This window comes from Dromiciops gliroides, chromosome 3 (assembly GCF_019393635.1).
Source record: "Dromiciops gliroides isolate mDroGli1 chromosome 3, mDroGli1.pri, whole genome shotgun sequence".
In the NCBI taxonomy this organism is placed as follows: domain Eukaryota; kingdom Metazoa; phylum Chordata; class Mammalia; order Microbiotheria; family Microbiotheriidae; genus Dromiciops; species Dromiciops gliroides.
In genome coordinates, this window is record NC_057863.1 from 588,808,877 (window position 1) to 588,829,153 (window position 20,277).

Genomic DNA, 20,277 nt, shown 5'->3' on the forward strand with positions numbered 1-20,277 from the left:
TAAAGAATGAGTTAAGTTTCTTTATCCCAATGAACGTATATGTTATTCCCTCTTTGAGTCAAATCTAATGAGAATAGGGTTGAAACAATGTTCCCCCCTCCTTTCTTTCCCTCTATTGTAATAGGTTTTTTTTCCACCTCTTCATATGATATAATTCATCCCATTCCACCTCCCCTTTCCTCTCCTCCCCATAGACTCCCTTTTTAACCCCTTAATTCTTTTGTATCATCACATCAAAGACAATTTATATTTATACCCTCTATATAAAGTCCTTCTCTCTGCCCAAATACATTTACAGTTCTTAAGAGTTATGAGTATTATCTTCCTGTGTAGGGATATAAACAGTTTAACCTTATAGGGTAACCTTTTTTTTTCCCCCTCTGTTTACCTTTTTAAACTTCTCTTGAGTCTTGTATGTTGAGATTGAATTTTCTATTCAGTTCTGGTCTTTTCACCAGGAAAGATTGAAAGTCCCCAATGTTATTAAATGTCCATTTTTTTCCCCTGAAAGAAAATGCACATTTTTGCTGGGTAATAGATTCTCGGCTGCAATCCAAGCTCCTTTGCCTTCCGGAATATCATATTCCAAGCCTTGCGGTCCTTTAATGTTGAAGCTGCCAGGTCCTGAGCAATCTTGACTGTGGCTCCATGATATTTAAATTGCTTCTTTCTGGCTGCTTGGAGTATTTTCTCCTTCACCTGATAATTCTGGAATTTGGCTACAATATTCCTTGGAGTATTCCTTTTGGGGTCTCTTTCAGGAGGTGATCGGTGGATTCTTTCAATGATGATTTTATCCTCTGATTCTATGATATCAGGGCAGTTCTCCTTAATAATTTCCTGGAATATGGTGTCTAGATTCTTTTTCTGGTCATGGCTTTCAGGCAGTCCAATGATTCTCAAATTGTCTCTCCTCGATCTGTTTTCCAGATCTGTCTTTCCAATGAGGTATTTCACATTTTCTTCTATTTTTTCATTTTTTAAATTCTGCTTGACTGATTCCTGGTGTCTCATGGATTCCTTATCTTCCAACTGTCCCACTTTAATTTTTAAGGCATTGTTTTCTTCAGTGAGATTATGCACCTTTTTTTCCATTTGAATTTTTTAAGGCTTTGTTTTCTTCAGTGAAATAATGTGCTTCCTTTTCCAAGCTGCTGATTCTTTTTTCATAGTTTTCTTGTTTTGCTTTCATTTCTCTCCCCATTTTTTCTTCTACCTCTTGCAATTGATTTTTTAAATCCTTTTTGAGCTCTTCCAGGAAGGCTTTTTGTTCTTGCCACCAATTCACCTTCCCTCCTGATGTAGGCAATTTGAGGCTATTGTCCTCATCTGAGTTTGTGTTGGCTTCTTCCCTATTGATACAGAAGCTCTCAATGGAGAAGGCTCTTTTTTGCTTCTTACTCATTATTGCAGCTTATTTATTTATTCTTTAAGTTGAGGTCTGCTCTGGGGGCACCAGGGTCCCTGTTTTGGGCTTCTTGAGCAGGGGTATAGGTGCTGTGTGACTGGGTTTTTACTCTGAAGCCTTTATGGTGTGTGGAGATCCCCCGCCCTGCACTTCCTGTCTGATTGTGCTCGGCCAGCCAGGCGCCGGACCCCGGCGTCTGATTCCACCTGACCCGTTCGTGGCCCTCTCGGCTGGTGCAGGTAGGTTTTTCCACTTTTGAACCAGGTTCCAGGGGCCTCAGTTGTTCGGCTGTGGCCCGCAGCTCCTGCTGACTTGCCCCGACCCCCTCGGCGCTGGGTTGCTGCCCTGCGCTGAGCCTCCCTTTTGCCCGAGTCAGACCGACCTTTTCCTGAAGTCTTCTAAATTATCTCTGGTTGGAGGACTGTGTCTCTCTGTCTCTTTGCAGGTTCTGTAGTTTCAGAATCTGTCCAGAGGCTTGATTTAATGTTCGTTTTGAGGGAAAAGAAGGAGAGTTCAGGCCTTCCTCTCTGCCATCTTGGCTCCGCCCCCCATCAATCCAGCTATCTCTATCAAGATAAAATGTTTTCAAGTGGTTCATTCATGGGGATATGGTTGGGTATGATGAAACACACTAAACTATGAACTTACACAAATCACTTACCTCTCTAGGCTTTAGTTTTCTCTTCCATGAAATTATAGAGCAGTCTTAAAGGTCTCTAAGTCAGAGGATCTCTTTCCATCTCACTAGTATAATGTCCAAGATTCAGATCAAGCTGTTCTATTATAACCTTTCACTCCATGTTTCTTGAGAGGGAAATCTATAGTGGAATGTCACAGGTCCTTCTCCTTTGATCTGGTTCTCTTTATTTTTATGCATAGGACTTAGATAAAAGCATAGATTCATTTATTTATTCAACAAGCATTTATTAAGCACCCCAATGTACCAGGCACTGTGCTAGGTGGTAGGAGTCCAAAGTAAGGCAAAAAAAAAGACCCTGCCCTTGAGGAATTCACAATCAAAAGGAGCAAATAGCATGCAAAGAACTATGTACAAACAAGATAACTGGCAGAATAAACTGGTAATAGTCTCAGAGGGATGACACTAGCATTTTGAAAAACTTCTTGGATTCCGAGTTACTAATTTTAAAAGAGATAGAAAACAAATATAAAATATGGTTTAGGAAACAGCTTTTAATGATAGTTATAAGGAGAGAATTCTGTGCTAGAAAAACAGTATGAACCAAATAAATGATCATGACTGACATGTTTGAAATTCAGTAAGGAGACTGTTTTGAACATACTAGAGAAATTGTTAGGAAATAATGGCAGATGAGGTTGGACAAGTAGAGTGGGTCAGTAAAATGCAAAGTAGAGGAATTTGGACTTTATCATGTAGGCAAGAAGCAACCATAAAAGGTTTTTGCTTAAAGGAGTGATAATGATGAAAGCAGTTTGAAGAAGGATAGTATGTAGGAGAGATTGGAAATAGGAATTTCAATTCTTGAATAGAAGTCCCGAAAGAATTGACAGGAATTAGTGAATGAATATAGAATGAAGATGTGTGAGTTAAAGATGTTTGAAGTTCTGAGACCAGTAGAATAATTCTTTCAGTCACATAAATAGCAGGTTTGTGAGATACAATTTTGGGGCAAATGTAAAGTATTTGGTTTAAAACTAGTTCAATTTCAACAGCAGTAGGTTGGCCCTTCCTCTCCCCTCCCCTCACCCCTCTTCCTCCTTTGGTTCAGCAACTCATAAAGACCATCAGATATATCATAGAAGGGTTGTCGTATGCTTTGGTGGCTTACACCAGTAATAAATTTTTCATTTCTGGATGAACCCCCTTCAGAGAATACAACTAAATACTTATTTACCACTTTATGCATTATTGTTATGATAGACTTTTGTTCTTTGTGTGATTATAGTGGGAAACACTAGCCTGGAAATTAAGCCCTAGATAATGGGTTCTAGTAAAGGCAGTTAGATAGCTCCAGTGGATAGAGTACTGAGCTTGGAGTCAAGAAGACCTAAGTTCAAATCTGACCTCAAACACTTATTAGCTTTGTGACCTGGCCAAGTCACTTAATCTCTGTTTGCCTTAATCCACTGGAGAAGGAAATGACAAACTACTTCAGTATCTTTGCCAAGAAAACTCCATGGACAGTATGGTCCATAAGGGTCTCATTCATATATATAGAGAGAGACAGAGACAGGATTGAAGAACAACAGTGGGTTCTAGTAGCACCTTACTGATACCTAGCTTTGGAACCATGGGCAAGTAATTCACCTTTGAAGCTTTTGATTACTTATCTGAAAGTGAAAGAATTAGACAAGATGATTTCCAAGGTTCCCTCTAGCTTTAATTAATATCTTTTGATTTGAAGCATTGATAAGCCTTCCTAAACATCTCTCCTTTACAGAACTGAGGAATAGACACTCAGTAAAACAGAGCTCATAAAACAACATGAAATCATGGAACTTTGAAAGATTGAAGATTTGAATATGATGGTGGGAACAAGGGGAAATAATCAATAGGCATTTGGAAATAGAAATAGAGCCCTGGGGGAAAATATGGTGTAGAGAATGTAGATTTGAGAATTATTTACATAGAGTTTATAGTCGAAGGAAAGAGAATAGATCAGCTCTCCAAGGGAGAGTTTTTTGATTAAAACTGCAGTGAGATTTTTGGACATCATGTATATACTGTAGAAAAAAGTAAATGATTAAAAACTCTTAGATAGGTTTGTATTATCTTTGACTGCTTTTGGAATGAAACCCTTTTCAGGAACAACATTACCCATCCTTCATCTTATCTCTTGAAAATCCTGACACTAAAAACCAGGAAACTTTATTTAAGAATTTTATGCTCCTTCATAAGCTGCCATGATTTCTAAATAATTTTCTGTGATGCTTTCTTTTTTAGTACTTGGCATTTAGGATTGTAAAAAACAGAAGGTTTCTTATTTTGTTGTTGTTACAAATGAAGTACAGATGAAAGTTATTATGAAATGTGAAAATGTGTTGATATTTGAAGCCATTAATTTACTTAAATAATACTTGAATTCGCAAAGTATGATAGACCACTTTGATTATATAGTTATTAAGTAAATCCATGTTTTTAAAACAGGTACTTTGCTTAAATACTCATAACTTATTGTTAGATGACTTTTTTTCACTTATGGAAGCAAAGTAAAACTTTTGTTTTATAAGATGGCAAATACTGCACAAATCAGGATATGTTGCTGATAATAACTGTGATGATAATTATAAGAACTAAATATTTATATTTGTTAATTTATACTTTATACTGTATTTATTGGCCTCATTTTTAATCTTGGTATAAAATAACTAATTACATTTGTATGTAAAGTCTTGAAAGGGGTAGTTTTATTTATTTATTTATCAGAAGGAACATTTGGAGTAGTTTCTAGTCCTATCTCTACTATTGGCTCTCTTTGCAACTTTAGAGAAGTCAGACTCTCTGTTAAGGTTTTTTCAACTGTCAAATTACATATTAATATGTACCATACCTATCTTGAAAAGTTGTTATAAGACTTAGACGAGGTAATATTAAATGCTTTCAATTTTAAAGCGTAGTTTGGTGAATCTATTGTTAGATGCAGTAATACTTTGACTGAATATCAATAAAATCTTAAAATTGATGTCTACTTTAGTATTACAAAATTTGTCTAAGCAATTTTTTACTTTTTAAGGTGGCGTTATCATGGATACAGAAATGTCTGAAGACATGGACCACAACTTAACTCCTACTCTTGAAAGCATGTCTTATGGAATGCCGAATCAAACAGGATCTGAAAATTCATTGCTCGATGAAGATGATTATTTTTTGAACTCTGGGGATCTTGCAGGGATTCCAGTTGTTGCTAGTGACAATGAGGATGAACAAGATTTTAGTACAAAGGACAATCTCACATCTCCAATTCATGCTACTGATAGTTTGGAAGTAGATCGAAGAGTAACACAGCATGAGTCAGACAGTGAAAAAGAAATACATATTCAAAATAAAGTTAAAAAGGACTTTCCTAAACAGTTTGATCAGGGTTCTGTATTTAAATCCATTCGGAAAGAGTTTAGTCTAGCAAGAGAAAACAACAAAGAGACATTTTCTGGAAAGGAGAAAAATAGAGACATACCTTACCAAGAACGTGAAAAGCGGTTGGATAAACCCCATAAAGAGGTGGATTCCAGGTTGAAAAGCAGTTTTTTTGATAAAGCAGGTAATAGTGTAATATGTTGGAATAAAACTACAGGGCAGAGAAAACAAGAACTAGATGAAATGTCGGTTCAAATCATTATTTTAGTTAATTCAGTAGCTGCTTCCTGTGGACCTATGTTTGAGGAACTGTTCTATGCATTGGAGATACACAGTGGAAACAAGCCATAACCTTTTGATACCCAAGGAGCTTAGGTCTAATGAAATAAGACAGATAAATGTTAGAATGTGATTAAATTCAAAGGGGAAAGTTGAGACAGATTGTACCAAGAATTTTGAGAAAGAAAGCAATGAATTTCATTTGGTAGGAGGATAGGTTATGGAATACTTCAGTTGTCTCAATATGCCTTGAAAAAAAGGGAAGAATTTCATGAGGTGAAGGTGAGTGAAGTCCATTTTATAGACACCATGAGATAAGGTACAAAAACACAACTGGAAAAGCTGGGATGAGAATGGGGTCAGGAGAGGGCACAGGTGAGTAGGGCTCTATATGTGGAGATAAGGTTGTAAACATATATGAGAGCCAGATTGCAGACCTGCCTTGAATGTTAGGAAAAAACAATTGATACTGTTTTTGTTACTCCATTTTATCTGGAGAAGCATTGACGGTTTTTAATTGGAGTAATAATATTATCAAAGTAGTATGTTAGGGACATTATCTGTGCAGTACTGTTAAGGGATCATTTGAGAGGGAAATGACTCAAGTTTTTTTGGGAGATTACCAGGGAACTAGTATAAGGGTAGATTAGAGGGAGCTAGAGCCCCATTTCTTTTTTTTTTTCCCCTCTTTTTTTGTGGGGTAGGTAATCATGTTTAAGTGACTTTCTCAGGGTCAGAGGCCAGATTTGAACTTAGGTCCTCCTGATTCTAGGGTCTGTGTTCTAACTATTGGACCATCTATCTGTTCCTAAAGCACTGTTTCTTAATCCTTTTTTTGTGTGTCATGGACCTCTTTGGCTTTCTCTTTCAGAGTAATGTTTTTAAATGTATAAGATAAAATATATAGGATTACAAAGGAATCTAATTTTCCTTTTTTTTTTTTTTTTTTTTTTTTTTTGCGGGGCAGTGAGGGTTAAGTTACTTGCCCAGAGTCACACAGCTAGTGTCAAGTGTCTGAAGCTGGATTTGAACTCAGGTCCTCCCGAATCCAAGGCCATTGCTTTATCCACTGTGTCACCTAGCTGCCCTGGAATCTAATTTTCTTGAAAAACACAATATTTTTCCTGTTCAAGTTCATGGATCCCCTGAAATTCATCCAAAGACCCCACTTTGGGGTCTGTGGACTCCAGGTTAAGAACCTCTTGGCCTAGAGAGAGGAAGACTGTACGTATGAATTTTACTGAGTCCAAAGGAGCCTGGGGGATAGTTTTAATATGTATCTGTGAAGTAAAATCCACAGGATGTGTGTGGCAGCTAGCAATGGAGGGATTAAGGAGTCATAGATGATGGATGCCTGAATGACTGAGAAGATGGTATTGCTATGGATAGAAATTGGAAAGTTGGGAAGACCAACTTTTTGAGAAAAAGTGATGAATTCAGTTTTGAACATGATGAGTTTGAGGTGTTGAGTCATTCAGGTGACGATAACTGGCACAAATATGGATTCACAGGACAGGACTTATGGTTAGAGGGTTTGGATTTGTAGGTAATCTCTGTATAGATGACAGTTGAACTCATGGGAGTGAATGAGATAGCCTGGGAGAGAGTGGAAGAGAAGTAGAGAAGTAGGCTAAGGGCAAAACTTGGGGGTGGGGGTAGGGTGGGATGGCACATTCACATTATAGCAAGAGAAGGATGGGGGGCAGCTAGATGGCACAGTTGTTAAAGCACTGGCCCTGGATTCAGGAGTACCTGAGTTCAAATCTGGCCTCAGACACTTGACACTTACTAGCTGTGTGACTGTGGGCAAGTCACTTAACCCCCATTGCTTAAAAAAAAAAAGAGAGAGAGAAGGATGGGGAGCAGGTAAAGGATATAGAAGAATTGTTCAGAGAGGTAGGAGGACAACTCTAAGAGTGCAGGGTCACAAAAGCCATGAGAGACTAGAACATGAAGAACCCTGCCAGAAGTCAAGGAGAATGGAGACTGGAAAAAAAAAGTGGCTCTTGGATTTGAGAGGTAACATGGTGCAATGGAAAGGTACTGGATTGGGGCTCAGAAGACTTTTGAGAAAGTCAACCATTCTGGGCTTCAGTTTCCTCACCTTAGGTCCTTTCCCACTTTAAAGGTCAATGACCTTGAAGAGAGAATAGTTAATTGGATGGTAGCCACTGTGAAAATCTGAAGAGTGAATGGCCAGTGAGCAGGTGGAGATGATGAGTATAGAATATTCCAAGTAGATGGACAGCAGAAGAAAAGAAAGAAGACAATAATGTAAAAGGACCAGCAGAATGAAGGGAAGAGTTTATCTTGGACTTGAGCAAGCTTGTAAGGTAAAGAGGAAGGAAATGGTAGGAGAGAAGGAAATGGTGAAGATACTTGTGAGAGATCTTTGGGCCACGCTGCTGCTTCCCTCCTTCCCTCTTTCTCCCTTCCTCTCTTCGTCCTCCCCTACCCCCTCTTTCTTTCTTTCATTTTTACGTTCTAGATAGGTCAATTGAGAGTGAAGGAGGCTGAGGAATGTGGACCAGCCAGGAATCTTAAGAAAAGGTGTGAAACTACAGCTTTGGGAAATGGAAGACTCAATAAGAGAGGAATAAAAAGATTGCCCAGTTCAGGCTATGGAAATTTGTTTATAGTTTACCCAGTCATTTTTCTTAAGCACTCACATGCTTTTAAGTTAAGGTTGAAATGACCAGTTGAATTTTGTGAAAGCATGCTGTTTTTGTTTTATCCTTGTTCTTCCTGTGTAGATTATGTTCTGTGTAGTCTTTATTGAAAAATACTGTTAATCACTATTTCTTTTTCCCTCTGCTCCAGTTTTGTATGGAAAGGCAGAAAACCACAAGTTTGTTGCATTTTGTTTGGCCATTAAAACATGAAGTTTTGTTGAACTTCATTTTTATAAAACTCCAAAAAATTTTTTCTTCTATTTAAGGATGTCCCATGCATTAATATTTAGTGGCCAGATACATTTTCAAGTTGATCATTTGTCAATTGTGTATAGACATGAACAAATATTTAATAAATTAATTCGTGGTTATCACTATTGGGGAAAAAATGAAAAGAAGACCTAAAATAAGTTATATTTATGTTATAACTAAAAGATGAGATAATGAATAAGGTCTTACCAAAATTTTTAATTAGAATTTTATTTTGATCTACATTGTCAGTTATTATCATTATCTGTTCCTTTAAATTTGGAACTCTTTAGTTGAAAGAAAAATGATTCACATCTATATAGTACTTTTTGGTTTTACAATGTACTTTTTTCATAAGTCTAAGAGTTGGGTAGTGTAGATATTACCACCATTTTACAAGTGAAGAAAGTGAGTATATTATATTACTACATGACTGCCCAGGGTCATATGACTAATAAAGATTAGAATCAGGAGTCAAATCCAAAATTGACCTTGCCTAAGCAATGCTTTTTCTGTTGTTCCTATTTTATTACTTTAAGCCCATTAGTAAGAGATAATTTGCTAAAAATTTTTTGTATTTGTGAATTCCACAGTGATATTTCTTAGCAAGAACTATTATTATATTTTTATGGAATAGTATAAGCACAATCATTTTGAAACTCAAAAATGAGTATTGATCATTATAAAATTACAAATATGTTGATTAATGATCTGTTAATACCTTAAGTCTTAAGCTGATTAAGATCAGTTTCATCTTATTGAAAGAAATGTTCTTTGATAGGCTTCTTATTTAACCACATTACATCTTTTTCCAATATTCATCTCTAGTAATGATATTTTAACAGGACTTTGATATCCAGGAAATTATTGAAACTGGATAGCATCTGTGGAGCAGCATCCAGGAATATGAAAGGTCTGAGGATGATCTGTATTTAATAACATCTATAAGGCATACGTAGTATTTTGGGTGCTATATTTGGACACATTGGAAAAATGTGATTCTGGGCTTCAAAAAGCTTGTCTTCTAAAAGAGACAAGACAAAAATGAGTGAGGTTTTGGTTGGTTATGCAGCTGATAGCTGGTATGGAGAAGTACAGTTAGATCTCATTAATTCAGATGAACTAGAAGTAAAAAGTCTGAGTTCATATTTTATGGTATACGCTTATTATTTTAAATACATATAAAAGAATTGTTTGCAAAGTGTGTTAAGTGGAACTCTTACCAGAAGTACCTTAATGAATAAATATGCATCAGGTGTAATTATTAAGCTGGGAGGGGGGAGGGAGGAATAAGTATTCTTCACATGCATATATTTTGTTAAATTCTTTAGGGTTTTATTTTTCATGTTGGAATTACCACATTCAGGATTAGTGGTCTGAATAAACAAGGTTTTCATGGGAGGAGGTGCTGTGCCTCTTGGAAGGAAAAGTGAGGAAAATGAAATTCTGTAAGAAATTAAAATACATTGAAAGAGAAGGAAAATTCCCAGTACTTTTGTTTTAGGGTATAATAGTGTGACATTACTAAGGCAGAATCTTACTAGAGTAAATCGAATAGACTTAGTTAACATTTATTAAAAGTGCCTGATATTTTTCAGGCACTGTAATTTGCACTGGAAATACAAAGAAAGAAATATTTAGTGAAACAGTCTGAGGTCTGAAGGAACTGAAGAAATGGGAAAATATAGTAAACAATTATTGTTATTATTATTTTTTAGGCAGTTGGGGTTAAGTGACTTGCCTAGGGTCACACAGCTAGTAAGTGTTAAGTGTCTAAGACTGAATTTGAACTCAGGTCCTCCTGACTCCAGGGCCGGTGCTCTATCCATTGCGCCACCTAGCTGCCCCTATAGTAAACAAGTATTGAGAACTTATATATAAGGGAATTTGCTATGTGTTTTAGGAGATACAAAGACAGTCTTATCTAGTAAATAGGAAAGATAAGATACAAAGATTAATCATTCACAATTAAATAACAGTTTAAAGTATCAGTAGTAGGATTTCCTCTTCAAAAACTGAAATGGTTTAAATAGGTATAAAAATGTTCTGGTGCATGGGGTAAATGGTTGATTCAAAAGCAGCACTCTAGACTGGAGTGGAGGGTTGGTATTGGGGGAAGTAATGGGAGATGTTTGAAAGGCACCAGCTTGTAAAGGGCCTTGAATCAACTTACCTTTGGGCTTTTTGGAGATCTGCTTCAGCTTGAATATCTTGTTAAAAAGGGGAGCTAATGAATAATTGTTACCCTTCCAAATCGCTTCATACAAGAATTATATTTATGTACACATTTGTTTTTTCCAGTAGCTAATCAAGTTGAGGAAACATTACATACCCAATTACCACAAACCCCAGAAACAAACTTCAGGGTAAGTTTTCAATGTGTATACAGAGAGCTATCAATGTGACATAACTCTTGTCAAAAGGTTGCTGTATTCACATCTTCCTAACAAAATAATTGATTTAGCCTGTCAGGTCAAGTGCTGAATTCTTTTATTTGTTTGTCTATTTTTTGGCTAAAAATATCTTGAGAGAGGTTCTAAGAAACCTGTGCTCACAGCTGCTTTATTTTTATTTTATTTGTATTTGGAATTACATGGAATTGTTACTCTAAAGCCAAGGAGTTTCTTTTTCTTTTTTTTTTTTTTAAGTGAGGCAATTGGGGTTAAGTGACTTGCCCAGGGTCACACAGCTAGTAAGTGTTAAGTGTCTGAGGGCGGATTTGAACTCAGGTACTCCTGACTCCAGGGCCAGTGCTCTATCCACTGCGCCACCTAGCTGCCCCCAAGGAGTTTCTTAAATAGCCATAGAGTTCTTTATTCCTATTGAGTTTTGCTATGGGTGAGAAAATTAGAAAAACAATATTTAAATGTAAATATTTATTAATGTTTTACATTATATTTTAGGAATCAAGCTATCCATTCCCCAGTAAAGAATCTGTTGGTTCAGAACTGGGGAATTCCTTTGCACCAAATATTAGAATTAAAGAAGAACCTTTGGATGATGAGTATGACAAAGCAATGGCCCCACAGCCAGGACTTCTAGACAAAATTAAAGATGAGCCTGACACTGCTCAAGTAAGCATTTCTTCTTTGTTATTCATATGTTTTTTTATTTCATAAAATAAATTCCATGAGGTAGTTCTTGATACTGGGTTTGAAATGACCTAAAACACTTATTTCTCTAAATGGTGGGGATGGGGGTGGGGGGTACGGATAAGCCCTTTGCAAAGTTTATCTCCATTTTACAGTTTAGGAAACTGAGGCACAGAGAGGCTTTCCCAGAGTCATATGGCTAGTTAAGTTCCTGAGGCTAGATTTGAACTTAGATCTTCCTGACTCCCAACTCAGTGCTCTTTCCAGTTCACCACCAGCTGCCTCTAGTGGTCTAAACAGTATTCATATATTAAAATTAAATTAGCAAAAAAATGTAAATTAGCAAAAAACCCAGGTGGTTGTAGCATCCACTTTTCTCTGCAGAAAGAAAGTAACTATTCAGAATTCTTCATCGAGTCTTAGAAAATCTCTTACTTATTATTTGCTTGGAAGCTTAGAAAGAAAAAATAAAATGTGAAGAGATGGTATTTGCTAACAGTATCATTTTGTTTGCTCCTTGTTGAAATTGTATAGTGGTGGACAATATGTGCCAATTGCTAAATTTTAGAGTGAGATTATTCTGATTTGGTGAACATAAAGTGACCTAAAAGAAAATAAGATGAGAGTTAAAATTTTGTTAATCTAACAATAAATTTACCCTGACAGGGTTACATGTGTACAAATAATATGCACCAACTTATTCTTAATTGGATATTTTGATGGAGTCATGATTTCATTGCCATGTTTAGTCCTTTTGTAACTCCGCATTGCCCATCTCTTTACAAGGTGTCATCCCATCTAATTTTTAACAATGTTTTCCTATAAATCCTCCATAAAGGACTAATTTAATGGATAGGAGGCTTTCCTCTTAAATATCAGTGTACTGGGGCAGCTAGGTGGCTCAGTGGATAGAGCACTGGCCCTGGAGTCAGGAGTACCTGAGTTCAAATCCGGCCTCAGACACTTAACACTTACTAGCTGTGTGACCCTGGGCAAGTCACTTAACCCCAATTGGCTCACTAAAAAAAAAAAAAATCAGTGTACCACTGAGCCTGTCCACCCGTTATTTCTCATTAGTAATACTGATTATGATAACAAGATAGTGTTTATATAATAATTTAAAGGTTGAAAAGTGTTTTATATATGTCTTCTCATATGATTTAATTCTCACTGCATGAATAGTCCTTTTTTTGGTCAAATAATCATTCGTGGGGGGAGGCAATTGGAGTTAAGTGACTTGCCCAGGGTCACACAACTAGTAAGTGTCAAGTGTTTGAGACTGAATTTGAATTCAGGTCCTCCTGAATCTAGGGTGCTCTATTCACTGTGCCACCTAGCTGCCCCTTCTTCTTTTTATTTTTTTTTTTTTAAATCTTAATAGTATTTTATTTTTTTCCAGTTACATGTAAAGATAGTTTTCAACATTTGTTTTTATAAGATTTTGAGTCCTGGATTTTATTTCCTTCCTCTGTTCCCTCCTCCCTCCACAAGATAGCAACCAATCCAGTGTAGGTTATATATGTACAATCATGTTAAACTTATTTCCACATTACTAATGTTGTTAAAGAAGAATCAGAACAAAAGTGAAAAACCTCAAGAAATGGGGAAATAGTATGGTTCATTTTGCATTCAAATTCCACAGTTCTTTTCTGGATTTGGAAAGCATTTTCTATCATGAGTCCTTTGCAATTATCTTGGATCATTGTATTGCTGATTATTATTGTCTATCATAGTTGATCATCACACAGTGTTGCTGTTATTGTGTACATTGTTCTCCTGGTTCTGCTTGCTTCTCTCAACATCAGTTCATATCTTTCCAGGTTTTTCTGAAATTTACCTCCTCATCATTTCTTATAGTACAGTAGTATTCCATTACATTCATTTACCACAACTTGTTCAGCCATTCCTCAATTGATGGCCATCCCCATAATTTATAATTTTTTGCCACCGAAAAGAGAGTTGCTATAGATATTTTTGTACATGTGGGTCCTTTTCCCTTTTTTATAATCTCTTTGGGATATAGACCTAGTAGTGGGTGTTGCTGGGTCAGATGGTATTTACAGTTTTATAGCCCTTTAGGCATGGTTGCAAATTGTTCTCCAGAATTGTTGGATCAGTTCACAACTCCATCATCAATGCATTAGTGTTCCAATTTTTCCACATCTCCAACATTTATCATTTTCCTTTTTTTGTCATATTAGCCAATCTTATAGGTCTGAGGTGGTACCTAGAGTTGTTTTAATTTGCATTTCTCTGATCAATAGTGATTTAGAACATTTTTTTCATGTGGCTAAAGAGAGCTTAATTTTTTTCCTCTGAAAACTGCTTGTTTATATCCTTGGTCAAATACATTCTTGGGGGGGGGGGGCAACGGCAACGAGGGTTAAGTGACTTGCCCAGGTCACACAGCTAGTAAGTGTCAAGGGTCTGAGGCTGGATTTGAACTCAGGTCCTCCTGAATCCAGTGCTGGTGCTCTATCCACTGTACCACCTAGCTGCTCCATGTCAATTACATTCTTGATAAAGGTTTATGTAGTTTCTCTTTGTACAAGTTATTGTTTGCATGCTGCAGCCTGTGTCTTTACAATGTAATTATAATTTTTGACTTTTGTTAGAATTCTTATATTCTGGAATTAATGTAGCATCACCGAAAGATTATATTGGTTAAAGATGATAGATATAGAGCTTGAAGTTACCTCAAAGAGCATCCAGTCCACCCCTTTCATTTATAGATGAGTAAACTAAGATCCTAGTAATAGAAGTGATCTGCCATGATCACATAGAAAGTAAGTATCAGGGGGCAGTATTTAAATTCAAGTCCTCTGATTCCACAGCTGTGCTGTTTACCTTGTATAATCATGTTGCTTTTAATATTTATGCCGTGATGGTCACTTTGGATCATCAAAAGAACTGCATAATTTACTAAATGTATTTTATCCTGATTTCATTACCCAATTAATTGTGTTTATCGTATTCTTACCTTAAAGTAAATATACATGTTGATAGACTTTATTATTAATTTAATTTAAAATTTTTATTTTATTTTCCAAATTCTCTGTCCCTCCATTTTCTCTCCTAGCTATGAAAAAGGCAAGAAATATGATATGCCTTGTACATATGAAGTCATATAAAACATTTATGCAAGTGGGCATATTTTAGGAAAAATAACCAAGAAAAATAAAGAATGAAGAAGAATGCTATTAACTGCACTCTGAGTCTGTCAGTTTTCTTTCTGGAGATGGCTCACATGAGTCCTTTGGAGTTGTGGTAGATCATTTGTTATTGAACGTTGTAACTAAGAACTTTCACAGTTGATTTTAGCTTTACAATATTGCTTTTACTGTGTACATTATTCTCATTTCACTTTGCAAACAGTTCATATAAATCTTCCATGTTTTTCTGAAACTATCCCTTTATCATTTCTTTTTTTTCTTTTTTCTTTTTTCTTTTTTTTTTTTAGTGAGGCAATTGGGGTTAATGTGACTGCCCAGGGTCACACAGACTAGTAAGTGTTAAGTGTCTGAGGCTGGATCTTGAACTCAGGTACTCCTGACTCCAGGGCCGGTGCTCTATCCACCTGCGCCATCTAGCTGCCCCCTTTATCATTTCTTACAGAATAATAGTATTTGGAGCAGCTAGGTGGCGCAGTGGATAAAACACCAGCCCTGGATTCAGGAGGACCTGAGTTTAAATCCAGCCCCAGACACTTGACACTTACTAGCTGTGTGACCCTGGCAAGTCACTTAACCCTCATGCCCTGCAAAAAAACCCAACAGAACAAAACAGAGTAATAGTATTTGATGAACTAGTTTGACAGACTGACTATTGGAATGGTGCATATTGTTTATAGTCATTTCAGTTTTTGTCTGATCATTTGTGGACCCTTGGCATTTTCTTGGCAAAGATACTGGAATGTTTGTCATTTTATTCAGCTCATTTACAGATGAACAACTGAGGCAAACAGGGTTTAAGTTACTTGCTCAGAGTCACCAGCTAGTAAGTGTTGAGGTGGGATTTGAACTCGGTCTTCTGACACCAGACTTGGCATTTTATCCACTACACCAGCTAGGTAGCCCTAGTTGAATAACATAACCTGAGCTATTTGTGTTTTTCATATTTTCTTTTTTAGTGTTAATAGTTGTTACTTAAAATGCTTTCACATAGAAGACTAGTATATGAGGCTCAGTTATTAGAATGTCTTTTCCAAATTAGGAGCATTTGCAGAGTCTTATCATTTTTTGTTTCTATCTTACTTTGCACATGTCATGATGCTAACTTGAACATTTTTGGTAAATATACCTCCTTTTAAAAATATTTCAGTTGATTTCCATATTTAGTGGATTTTTTTTATTCATTAAGACTATCTCCGTACTTATGTCTCCCATGGAGTTGTGTGAAATTTCAGTGTATGTACAAGATACATTGTTTGAGGACATCTTCTTTGTTGCATTTTATTCTGTTTAGTTAAATGCCTTTGTCAAATCAATAAACAGCAACGCAGCATGTTCTTATTGGCTTTCTGTACTTCAGTCAAAGTATGAGTATAAAAATGTATTCTACTCTAGAAAATTGCCTATAAAGGACCACCTGTTCTTTCTTTTTTTTTTTAAACTAAACCAACCAGTGATTGAAAACAAATTCGGATTCCTGACAACTTTTAAGATACTAGCATGATTACATAAAGAATTATGTAACAAAGGCATAGAAATTCACATATGAAAGGGACCCCACTGGCCATTGTCTGAAAGAATCTCTGTTTATAGGATATCCAAGTAATGGTTATCCCTTTACTTGATGAACTCATTGCCTCTCCAAAACATCCTGTTTCATCTTACTAGAGTTCTCTTTGTTAGTTATTTCTTTATATCACACTTCAATTTCCTTTTTCTTGTACTTTGAACTCAGTATTCTAAATTCTGCCCTATGGTGTTCATTAATTTCTGTGATATGTTTGAACTTTTGTTTTTCCACATAAACTTTGTTATTTTTTCTAGATGTATAAAATATTTTTTGATAGTTTGATTGATATAACACTAAATAAATTAACTTAGGTAGGATTGTCAGTTTTATTATATTCGCTCAGCCAAGAATTAATATTTTTCCAGTTATGTAGATCTGTCTTTATTTGTATGAAAAGTGTTTTGTAGTACTGGTCATAAGGTTCCTGGGTTTGTCTTGGCAGGTAGACTCCCAAGTATTTTACATTGGCTACAGTTGTTGTACTTTTTTTTTTTTTGGTGGGGCATTGAGGGTTAATGACTTGCCCAGGGTCACACAGCTAGTAAGTGTCAAGTGTCTGAGGCCAGATTTCAACTCAGGTTCTCCTGAATCCAGGGCTGGTGTTCTATCCACTGTGCCACCTAGCCACCCCCTCAGTTATTTTAAATGGAATTTCTCTTTCTATCTCTTGCTGCTGTGTTTTAAAAAATTTTATTTTATTTTATTATTTTCCAGTTACATGTAGAGATAGCTTTCAGCATTTGTTTACATAAGATTTCCAATTTCAACTTTTTCTCCCTCTCTCCCCTCCCTCCCCCCATCCCCCAGACAGCAGGCAATCTGATATAGGTTACACACACACACACACACACACACACACACACACACATATATACACATATATAACAACATTAAACATTTCTGCATCAGTCATGCTATAAGAGAAGAATCAGAACAATAAGGAAAAACCTCAAAATAGAAAAACAACAGCACCAAAAACAAAAAATAGTATGGTTCAATCAGCATCCATATTCCATAGTTCTTTTTTTCTTTTCTGGATTTGGAGAGCCTTTTCCATCATGAGTCCCCTTGAATTCTCTTGTACCATTGTATTGGTGAGAAGAATCCAGTCCATCACAGTTGATCAACACACAATGTTGATGATACTGTGTATAATGTTCTTCTGGTTCTGCTCATCTCACTCATCATCAGTTCATGCAAGTCCTTCCAGGTTTCTCTGAACTTCTCCTGCTCATCGTTTCTTGCAGCACAATAGAATTCCATTACATTCATATACCACAACTTGTTCAGCCATTCCCCAAATGATGGGCAACCCCTCAATTTCTAATTCCTTGCCACCGCAAAAAGAGCAGCTATAAATATTTCTTAACATGTGGGTCCTTTTCCCTTTTTTATGATCTCTTTGGGGAAAAGACCCAAAAGTGGTATTGCTGGGTCAAAGGGTATGCACAGCTTTATAGCCCTTTGGACATAATTCCAAATTGCTCTCCAGAATGGTTGGATCACTTCACAGCTCCACCAACAATGCGTTAGTGTTCCAGTTTTTCCACAGCTTCTCCAACATTTATTATTTTCCTTTTTTGTCATATTAGCCAATCTGACAGGTGTCAGGTGGTACCTCAGAGTTGTTTTAATTTGCATCTCTCTAATGAATAGTGATTTAGAGCATTTTTTCATATAGCAATAGATAGCTTTGATTTCTTCATCAGAAAACTGCCTGTTCATATCCTTTGACCATTTCTCAATTGGGGAATGAATGGGTTCATATAAATTTGATTTAGTTCCCTATATATTTTAGAAATGAGACCTTTATCAGAAGTACTGGCCATAAAAATTGTTTCCCAGCTTTCTGCATCCCTTCTAATTTTGGCTGCATTGCTTCTGTTTATACAAAACCTTTTTAATTTAATGTAATCAAAATCATCCATTTTGATTTCATAATATTCTTTATCTCTTGTTTGGTCACAGACTGCTCTCCTTTCCAAAGATCTGAAACGTAGACTATTCCTTCTCCTAATTTACCTATGATATTACCTCTTATGTCTAAATCATGTTCCCATTTTGACCTTATTTTAGTATAAGGTGTCAGATGTTGGTCTATGCCTAATTTCTGCCATACTGTCTTCCAGTTTTCCCAGGAGTTTTTGTCAAATACTGAGTTCCTATCCCAGAAGCTAGAACCCAAACACTACATTACTAATGTCATTTATTACTGTGTTTCCTGTGCCTAATCTATTCCATTGATCCTCCACTCTATTTCTTAGCCAGCACCAGATAGTTTTGATGACTGCCGCTTTATAGTAAAGCTCCAGATTTGGTACAGCTGACCCACCTTCCTGTGCATTTTTTTCTTCATTATTTCCCTTGATATTCTTGACCTTTTGTTTTTCCAGGTGAATTTTGTTATTATTTTTTTCTAGCTCTATAAAATAATTTTTAGGTAGTCTGATTGGTATGGCACTGAATAAGTAAATTAATTTAGGTAGAATTGTCATTTTTACTATATTAGCTCTGCCTATCCATGAGCAATTGATATCTTTCCAATTATTTAGATCTGATTTGATTTGTGTGAAAAGTGTTTGGTAATTGTGTTGATAGAGTTCCTGGGTTTGTCTTGGCAAGGAGACTCCCAAGTATTTTATATTATCTACTGTTGCTTTAAATGTAATTTTTCTTTCTATCTCTTGCTGCTGCATTTTGTTGGTCCATATATAGAAATGCTGATGATTTATTTGGCTTGATTTTATACCCTGCAACTTTGCTAAAGTTGTTAATTATTTCAAGTAGTTTTTAGTCGATTCTCCAGGATTTTCTAAGTATTAATATCATCCGCAAAAAGTGATTGTTTTGTTTCCTCATTACTTATTCTAATTCCTTTAATTTCTTTTTTCTTCTTTTATTGCTATAGCTAACATTTCTAGTATAATATTAAATAATAGAGTTGATAATGGGCATCCTTGCTTCATCCGTGATTGTACTGGAAAAGCTTTCTAGCTTATCCCCATTACATTTAATGGTTGCTGATGGTTTTAGATAAATAATACTTATCATTTTAAGGTAAACTCCTTTTAGTCCTGTGCTGTCTAGTGTTTTGTTTGGGGTTTTGTTTTGGTTTTTTTGCTGAGGCAATTGGGGTTAGGTGATTTGCCCAGGGTCACACAGCCAGTAAGTGTCAAGGGTCTGAGGCCGGATTTGAACTCAGGTACTCCTGAATCCAGGGTTGGTGCTTTAACCACTGTGCCATTAAGTTGCCCCCTCCTCTCTAGTGTTTTTAACAGGAATTGGGGCTGTATTTTGTCAAAGGCCTTTTCTGTGTCTATTGAAATAATCATATGATTTCTGTTCATTTGTTATTGATATAGTCAGTTATGCTGATAGTTTTCCTAATATTGAACCAGCCCTGCATTCCTGGTATAAATCCCACCTGGTCATAGTTCATGATTCTTGTGATGCATTACTATAATCTTCTCGCTAATATTTTATTTAAAATTTTTGCATCAATATACATTAGTGAGATTGGTCTATAATTTTCTTTCTCTGTTTTGGCTCTTCCTGATTTGGGTTTCTGCACCACATTTATCTCAAAAGGAATTTGGTAGGACTCCTTCACTTATTTTTTCATATAATTTATATAGTATCGGGATTCATTGTTCTTTAAATGTTTGGTAGAATTCGCTTCTGAATTCATCTGGTCCTGGGGGTTTTTTCTTAGGAAGTTCATTGATGGCTTGTTCAATTTATTTTTCTAAAACTGTGTTAAGTATTTTATTTCTTCTGTTAATC

The 20,277-nt window shown here is 36.0% G+C and overlaps 1 protein-coding gene across 4 annotated transcripts in view; it reads left to right on the forward strand.

The window, feature by feature from the left end:
* ZMYM4 (zinc finger MYM-type containing 4) overlaps nucleotides 1-20,277 on the forward strand; it is a 147,812-nt gene that overhangs the window by 44,085 nt on the left and 83,450 nt on the right. For 3 of the 4 annotated variants that reach the window (XM_043992319.1, XM_043992321.1, XM_043992322.1), the window contains exons 3-5: nucleotides 5,122-5,646; nucleotides 10,964-11,028; nucleotides 11,566-11,736. In XM_043992319.1, the coding sequence (XP_043848254.1) occupies nucleotides 5,122-5,646; nucleotides 10,964-11,028; nucleotides 11,566-11,736 (761 nt within the window). The remainder of the gene's footprint in view (nucleotides 1-5,121; nucleotides 5,647-10,963; nucleotides 11,029-11,565; nucleotides 11,737-20,277) is intronic. The other variant, XM_043992320.1, reaches the window with a different exon arrangement.